Below are 9240 nucleotides of genomic sequence, written 5' to 3' on the forward strand. Positions count from 1 at the left end.
GAATTCATTCTTCCATGGTATTCATTTTTCTTGAAAACAAAACTTGGCCAAGTCTACTTGAAAAATCGAATTTGAGTCAATTAAGCTGTAAAACTCATTTGAACCAAGTTGGTTTAGGAACTTGACCGAGTTAGATGATTATATTTAATTTCATAACATGAAAAATCAATATTATTTATATATTAAAAAAAAAAATTTACTTGACTAATCCCAAGTAGACCAACGAGTCATAAGTTGACTTGACTTGATGGACATTCACTGAATCTATCACGAAACTATACTGACACCCTCATCTTGATCTTGTACATCTTACCAAAATCCCTTTATTTTCCTCCAAAACCTTTTTCTCCACACGCTTTGGTTAAGTACATAACTTACTGTGGGACAGAGCTTGCTATTTATAATGGCTGTTTTTAATTTCTGAAACGTATTTTATCATATATTATTCAAAATAAGGGTTGCAGTTATTAAATAATGGCATTTAAAAAAACATAAACAGCCCTCCTAAAAGCATTTTTATTTTTAAATTTCAAAATTAAATTTTTTTTTTACACATTAATTGAACAATGAAACTTTTTAAAACATGAACTGCAGGCAAAACCTCCATAAAGTAACAGTTGTGACAGAAGGGTCCCCTTTTAGCAGATACCTGTTTCCTTAAGGCGCATAAGAGAGGGCCCAATGGTTGGCCTACACCTCTAAAGGCTGTTTTCGCAATGAGCACTTTTTTGAACATGCAATTTTCACATTCTTGATTTATTTTTAGATCATTAAACCTGTCTTTAATTTAATGAGATCAATAACTCCCTACAAAAGAGAATTGAACACAAATCTAGTGTATCACCAATGGATTTTACCAAATAAGTTAAGCTAGGGGGGAGGGGGAGGGGGAGGGGGAGGGGGGGTGAGTTTGACAATAAATAGTGGTGAGTTTGACACTAAATAAAAAATAAAAAAAATCGAGTTAAACAATAATAAAAAGTGGTGAGCTCAACAATAAATAAAAAAGCGGTGAGTTCACTAGCAACGAGGGACCTTTACGAAAAAATAAGTTTACTAAATGTCCTATCAAGCTACCATGCAAAACTTAGGGAATATTTAGAAAGAAGTCCCTCCGCAAGGGTCCTTTAAGTAATCTTCCCTTTTTTTGGTGTGTGGTGTGGGCGGGCGTCAGCCCACTCTAAGTAAGTTCTCATTGAGAAATGTGAATGATGATGGAGCATGAAAGTGTTTCAAATCACATAGTAATTAATTTCATTTTTGTCAAGTGGATTATACACAATCATAATAGAAGCCAAACCCTAAGTGATTAAGAGAAGACTTGTATGATAATGAGAATAAACAAATGGATAGGTGTAAGAGAAATAAAGGGTATCATGATATGAAACTTTAACACATTCAATATAAACATGGTCACCACCAACACCACCGTGCTCGTCCAAATAAAGGTTTATGCAGCCCAACTCCTATCAAGTATTATCCATTCTTGTAGTCTAATTGCATATACTTGACAAAATCATAAGCACTGGACATTCCTGGAATTCAAATGATCCTTTTAGCACTCATGTTCAGAATTTTATTCCAAGTAAAATTAACAAATATTTAGTGGATTCTTCAGTAGCCAAACTTTTTCAAAATGGAATAAAACAAAAAGCAATATCTATCATCATTGTCCCAAGAAAAGATTATAAAGATTTTGCAAGAATCACAACTGAGACACAATGATTTATTTTTGACACCTAATGATGTGCAATGTACACGGTATTTGCTCCATAAAGCCATATAGTTTAAACAAAAAAATATATTAAAAAGCAAACACAATTTTTTTACTTAAAAGTTCAGGGAAATATTTAGGCTTCCATTACGAAAATACTTATAGGTTAAGAGAACTGTTCAAAACCATGACACCTAGATACTCCAAAATGTTCCGCATACCAATAGGACTAAATCTACAGTACAATGTTTCTCCTTTCATAATTGTGTTACTGGTCATTTTGTCAACTATTACCAATTTCATTATCAATTTTATCAAAGGATGTGCATAAATAGAATCTTGGAACATATATAAAGGCATGAGGGAAATCGTTGAAATGATTTTCACGTTAACAAAAAATTAAACCTCAATGCAAATCATCCTCACGAGTCATCCCAAATACTGGAGTTGGCAATATGATTCTTATTTTGCCATTTAACTCTTTATAGATCCATATCTTTAGTCAAGGCATGTACTTTTATCTCTTTTCTAACTATCTCCATCCATGTCATTTCGGCCTTCCCCTTGCCATTTTAGAGCCTTCAACTAGAACTAAAGCACTCCTCGTTGATGCCTTTGTTTTACATGCCCATGACAAACCTATACCCGTAAATCTGTCCTAGTACCCGTATCTATGTCCTAGATTATGGGAAATGAGGACTCGTATTCCCATTTCCCATACCATGTTTGTACCAGTATCTGTACACAAGCATCATATACTACAAATCTTTGATTACAGAAAGAAATTTATAGAACCATCAAAAGTTGTGGGGCCTGAGGCACATTGTCATTTGGCTTTACCAAGATACAAGAATAAAGCACAAGCCAAACAGACGAAGATTTTAAATAAAAGTAGACTAATAAGAAGTTAACAACAATTTCTAAATGATGTTCTTAGAGAATTTCAAGATAATTTGTAGCATAATGTGTTGAATGCTGCAGCCAATACCCACTTGACTCTTTTTAATAGATGCCTATCCTCTTCATCAAAAGCTCTTTCCAGCCAATACCCATTACCATACTCATCATTATCATCAAGCCTAATCCAAAAAAATTGGGGTCAACTGTATCCATATCTTCGTCTTATATAGTTTCCATAAAGCTCACCCACTCCCCCCACCCCACAACTCTCCTGATCTCATCCTCATCAATTAACCCCTGATTTCAATCTAAAAATAATATTGCAAATACTTCTAGCATTCTCCACCCAAAGGAAATACTTTGTGGTGTTGTTCCCTTCCTTCAATCGTCTCACCCTCAACCTCTCCTTCCAACTTCACCAACTTTCAAGCTCACCCTTTTACTTCTCATTTCCAAAGAAATTCTCCCTCCTCCTTCCTGCCGGTGAGTGTTATGTTCTCCAAGATAGTTTTAAGCTTTAAGTCCACCCTCACAAATTACTCTTTATTCTATACCTTAATCTTCTCCTTATGTGCCTTGAGTTTCGGACACAACACCAACCCAATTATACCATCACAAGAAAATGATTGCCACTATTCCTTGACTTTATCCATAAAATTAGGAATCTTAAGCCACATATTTCCAAAATGAAAAAGTCATGGCCTAGGAGCAAGCTCTCCACAATCCAACATTAATTAAACATGATCCAAAGCTTATCTAGGGATTGCAACCCGCCCCAGCTACCATGACCATGAATCTATCTAGTCCACATAGAGTTGGGTCAACCTAATTATTCGACCAAGAACATTTACCTCCTTCCAAAGAATTATCAACATGGTAGTTCTTGTTCACGAGTTCTTCAAAATCCCTCGTGCTCCTGGTAATCAGACTTTCTCCTACTATCATAAAGAAAACATGAGAATATTAAAATCTTCACTGCCTTCCTTTCGTAGGAAAATCTACAAACATCAGAATCTCCGCCCATACAAGGAAAATCCCAAAGGCTAAAAAAATAATCCTATTCCTCCCAAATTGATCTCGTTCGCCACTATCTCTAGGACCATAAACACCATTGAGAAGTCAAGCACTGATTTTTTTTTTTTTTTTTGTGAGCATGATGTCCATAGTGAAGGGACCATCCTCAAGAAGGATGTCCAAAGCAGGACTAGAACACCTTTTTCATCAAATGAATCATTACTGGACAAATGTCACATGCAATCCCCTAAAATCCAGTGAGGTGTTAGGGCCAGATAATTTGGTGGGAATAGATCCAGACTGACAAGAAGCTAAGAGAAAAATAGTTGATCAAAACTAGGGAGAAGATGAAGATCGGTTTGACATTGTAAGTTATTGCTGTCTGATTATGCACAAAACTTATTCTGAAGACTGCAAAACTCACGACAGGAGGACAAAAGTATAAATGAGTACATTGAAAAGTTTCTTCAATTGACCACTCAAAACTCTCAGAGAGAGACAGGCACAAAAGGTTGCCAAATATGTTAATAGGTTGAGATCGACAATTTGTTTTGATGGCTAAGCTGGACTTGAACCCACAACCTCAAAGTTGCTTTGCAACGTGTCAAACCAACTGAGCTATGGGTCAAAGTTGCTTTGCAATGTTAATGGGTTGAGATCGACAATTGAAGATGAGTTTTCATTACATTGGATCTACGATGTTGACTTTGCCTATCAAATGGTGCTAAAAGGCAAAGAAAAAGTTATTTCAGTACATTAATAGGTAAGTAACTTCAAGAAGGGTGATCAACGGTAGAACGTACACCCTTGAAAAACTGGAATGGGGTTTTTTTTTTTCCAACCCCAACAAACTCCATCAGCTATTTTAGCTGTGGATAGCAGGGGAACCAATCTTATGGGTGTCCTATATGTCAGATAAATGCCTCAATCTATTTGGTGGAAGTTTTTAAAAAAGAGAATTCAATAGAAACCAATAAAGGTTAGACTCTGGTTGAAGGAGATGGTAAGGAAGCATTGATCTTTTCTTGATAGTTGAGAAAGCATCAGTTTCTCCACCACTGATCAACGAGGATGATTGGTTTAGGACCAATGCACTTCTAGAGAAAAAGTTTGCAAAGTTACATATATAAGGAGATGTTAACATCCAACACTTCAATGGGTTGTTAGCAACCTCCACAAACACAAACATTTATTTTCCCTGAAAAGAATATACTTTACTACAAAAAAGCAAGAGTTCGGTGGTAATTATGTAATATAATTTTTGTAAATAACTTTTTGAGGCTTTGTGATATTTACAAAATTACATTAATGCATTGCAATATTACCATAGAATCATTTTTGCACTAAATGACAAAATAGTGGGAAAAAAAATCGGGCAAATAAGGAAAACACGTGATTGTGGAGGTTGCTAATGTCCTGTTGAAGTCTTAAATGTTAGCATTCCCCGAGTGTGTGTGTGTGTGTGTGTTGTTCACACGCGTGTGTGTTTGTGATAGGATAAGAGCCATTTTTCTTCTCTCTTTTGTATTCTTTCATCACAACTGTGTATCTAACACCTGGTTGGAACCAAAGCAAATTATCCCAGTTCTAGGTCCACCTTTTAAAGTATAGGAATTAGAACTGATACGAACCGAAACTGTTGTACACACAGGTCTCGGTTCTAAATACATTGGTACCCAAACCAGAACTGATCCATCGTCCATCCACTTCCATCTCTCTTGACCCATCAAAAATCATCTCCGTACCCTGGATTGCCAGCAAATAGCCACTATTGTCTATCACATTGGCATTGCCAATGTCAACCAGAAATGCATCTTTTCTTTTTTGCTGTGGTCTACATTACCTTGTTCTCAGTTAATATAGATTATGTTATGTCATAGTGTTGATCATCTCACCTTCGACTTTACCAATAAATCCCCATGGACTACACTTAGAGTTGAATTGATTTGGGAAATTATCCTATTCTTATAAATCGGCAACTATGTCTAGTACTTGATTTTGCTTGAGAGACATAACTTTTCACAGAGATTCTCTTAAGTAAAAGCAACAGAATGGAAGGTCACAACTCACAAATGTCTAGTTAGTAGCAATTTCATTTAGTAAACAAAGAAAAGATTCCTAACATCGAGGTGGCATGAGAATGAACTAGTCTTGGAAAAATGGTGCATGTACTTTTAGTGACTGCCTTTAGCTATAGAGGTTGGGAAGTCATCAAAAGAAACCCAAAGCACATAATGCAATGCAAAAGGATGGGAATCTATCACAAAACTAGCTACGACTAGATCAATGATAACCAAATCCAATGCTAGCCACCCAGCTTTGCATACTATAGTCATCATCATAATTGAAGCCTTATCCCAAAGTTTGTGGTCATGACTTCGCATGATGTGGTACCTGTTCACTTTGATGATGGCTAGTGAAAACATGTCAGATTTAAACCAGCAAAAAAGTGCTCCTTAGATAGGATGGAAAAATTGCATGGTAACTAAAGGAACATGCCAGACCATTCAGCCAATATGCTCTTTAAAGAGATGAAACAATTTACTGGATTAAAATGAAAATTTAAACTAGTAAACTACCTATAGGACTAGAGTTTCATCAAAGCCTTATCCCAACTACTTGGGTTCAAACAAGATTCAACATATTTAGATATTTATTACTCTAGAGAATTTGTTCCTACATGAATGCATGCATATGATAAATGAGACTGAAGAGAAGTAGTCAGGAATTAGGTGCAAAAGTAAGAAAGAAAAAAGTAAAATATACAAGTCATTTTAGCCGTTTGGATACACTTAAAAAGTAAGTTCTTTTACAAATAAATAAATAAAGATTGAAAGTTGAAAAGTTAACCGGCTTTGTTTGGGTTAACTTTTATAAAGTAAAAATCTAAAATTTATAAAAAGGAAAAGGAAAATACTTTCTACTTTCTAAAAATTACTTTCTCCCATAGTTACTTTCTACTTTCTTCTTTGTATCCAAACAGAGCCTAACAAAGATTTTACTAAATACACACATTTACTGTTCTACAATGCCTCACAAAGATTTTCAAATAGGTGAAGGAGGTTCTTAGAAGGCATAAAAATACTTGACAAGAAAACCCCCATCCCAGCTTCAATCCTATATTTGATGGTCATCAACTCTAGTGAAGATCAAAATAGAAGAAATAAAAGATGAAAATCTGGCCACCACCTCCTTCACTTCCAATCTTTGAAAACCCTTCTAAAACCCAAGTCCCTTGCTACTTCCTCACCCGATTGGTTACATAAGGATGGAGAGATTGAGGAAGATGTTGTATGTAGAATTAGATTTGGATAATTAAAGTAGAAGTGTTTTTCTAGAGTTTAATGTGACCAACAAATCACAATCAAATTAAAGGAGAATTTTATGAGACGGTTTAAGATCGGCTACGCAGAATGTTGGGGATCGAAAAACAATATGTTCATAGATTGAGAGTAACAATATGAGGATGTTGAGATGGATGGATGGATGGAAAGACTAAGAAAAATAATATTAGAAATGAAAATATTTGCCATGAAAGCTAACCCCAATTAAAAAGAATGTGTAAGTTGAAGGTTCTAATAGAATGAGAGAAGACCAAAATGAATGGGGATTGAGGTAGTTACATAATATATAAGCACATTTGATTTAACCAAATACATGAATTTAGGTAAAATTGAATGAATGAACCTGATTCATTAAGTGAACCCCAATTTTGAGATAAGGCTTTGATGATGATGATAACCATTAATATAAAAAATCACCCATTATTGTTTTTCTTGCAATCAATCTTGATACCATTTGGTACTAGAGGAAAATGGCTATGGCTTGATTAAAGTCACTAATTCTTTAAATTTCATCACTGAAGGAACACATTTCCATCATAAAAAGGGGTGGATGGTCAAATCCTAATATGATTGATTAATCTTGTTTGTTTTCTGAGAAGTTAATAATGGGCTGACCGTACAACCTAGTCTAGTTCCTTATGAGCTGGATGAATGACTTACTTCAACAAAAGCGTGGCAGGCATCATAGTTTTAAGACCATAAGAAACTGTTGACCCATTTGCAGAGTGCCTTGACATTGCAAGTGCATATTGCAGACTTCACGTAAATATTTGGAAAACTAATTCTTTTTTTCCCCCTATAATCCATAGAGTTGGGGTCAATAAAAGTTGGGATCACAATGGACCATTTCTTCAGGTGCAGTTTGCATTATTGAGTTGAGATTGGTTGATAAGCATTATTTTTATGCACCTTGATGTTTCACCTGAGGGACATGATCATGTGAAAAAGAGAATGGCCACAGTTTTAAATCCCTCAGCCTTAATCCATTTTCATGTGGGATTGATGCAGAGCCACCTATTTATTTATTTCCAATAGCTCAAGTTCTTCTACTTTATTGATTTGGACACCCAATTCAAACAACACGACTCCTACTGGATTTTGGAACATCAAATACTAAACAACAAAATTTCATTCTGTCTTCACCTACAACTAAATTGATCTCTATAACTACCATAAAGCTAAACATCAAAACCTCCAACCAAATAAATAACCAATCTAACATCACAAGATTGACCAAGTTTAAATTTATATAAAAACAAAAAACCAAAATATAATATCAAAACAAAAAAAAAATCCGAAAATCATTCTAACCAATGAAACCAATTCCTCGGATTTATCATAAAAACGCAAACAGGTCTACAAAATCAACAACACAAGTCCCAATAGTTCAAGTTCTTTTGCTTTCTTGATTTGGACTCCAAATACACAACTTCTACTAGCACTTGAGTTTCTCATTACTAAACAACAAAATTCCATTTCGTCTTTGCTTACAACTAAATGTTATCTATAACTACCATCAACCTAAAGATCAAAAGCTCCCTATAACTACCATCAACCTTAAGATCAAAACCTCCAACCAAACAACTAACCAATCTAAAGTCAACGGATTGACCAAGCTTACAAGAAAAGCAATCGAAAATAAATTTCAACACAAACAAATCCAACAAGTACTCAAATCACAGAAACAGATTCATCGATTTCATCATAACAACACAAACAACGTCACCATCAACATAATCAACAACAACAGAAATAAAGATCTATTAAGAATCAAATCCAAGCGAGAGATTTTTTTATTATGTAAAAGATAGAAATACGTACAGAAGAATCAATCTGAATGCGAATCGTAAGGATCGTAATAAGAACTTGAAGAATCAGACGAGTTGGATGCGTAGATGTAGTAATAGTCATCAGGTGGGGGAAAACAAAAGAAATTCCATAAACAGAGAGCGAGACGCCCTAACTGCTGTAATGGCAAACAACATATGAGATTCAGTACTTGTTGGCTGCTTAATCTCTCCGGATTGAAAGCTAAATATTGCCACAAATTCGCTGATATGTTCGCCACATTCACCACAAGAACACCATTGAACACCATCTCTCTCTCTCTACCCCCCTTTCTTTCTCTCTCTACTGTAATTTTTTTAATCTGCCGAGAGAGAAATGAAGAGAAGTGTATTTGTTTTTCATTGGAATTGGAATTTGGATTAGGTTGGTTTGTGGATGGAAGTAGGAATTGTATTCTATTTGGAGTTTGGACTACATTCC

General features: G+C 35.1%; 1 protein-coding gene across 1 annotated transcript; it reads right to left on the minus strand.

The window, feature by feature from the left end:
- Positions 1 to 1228: 1228 nt before the first annotated feature.
- On the minus strand, positions 1229 to 9240 carry LOC147397040 (uncharacterized). The gene is made up of 2 exons (XM_086452440.1): positions 8794 to 9240; positions 1229 to 1535 (listed from the first exon to the last, which is right to left on the minus strand). Exon 1 carries the CDS (start codon positions 9068 to 9070, stop codon positions 8801 to 8803), a length of 270 nt encoding a protein of 89 aa, XP_086308566.1. The 5' UTR covers positions 9071 to 9240; the 3' UTR covers positions 1229 to 1535; positions 8794 to 8800.

The sequence above is a fragment of the Akebia trifoliata genome, chromosome 8 (assembly GCF_017979445.1).
Source record: "Akebia trifoliata isolate Shusen 1 chromosome 8, ASM1797944v1, whole genome shotgun sequence".
Classification (NCBI taxonomy): Eukaryota; Viridiplantae; Streptophyta; class Magnoliopsida; order Ranunculales; family Lardizabalaceae; genus Akebia; species Akebia trifoliata.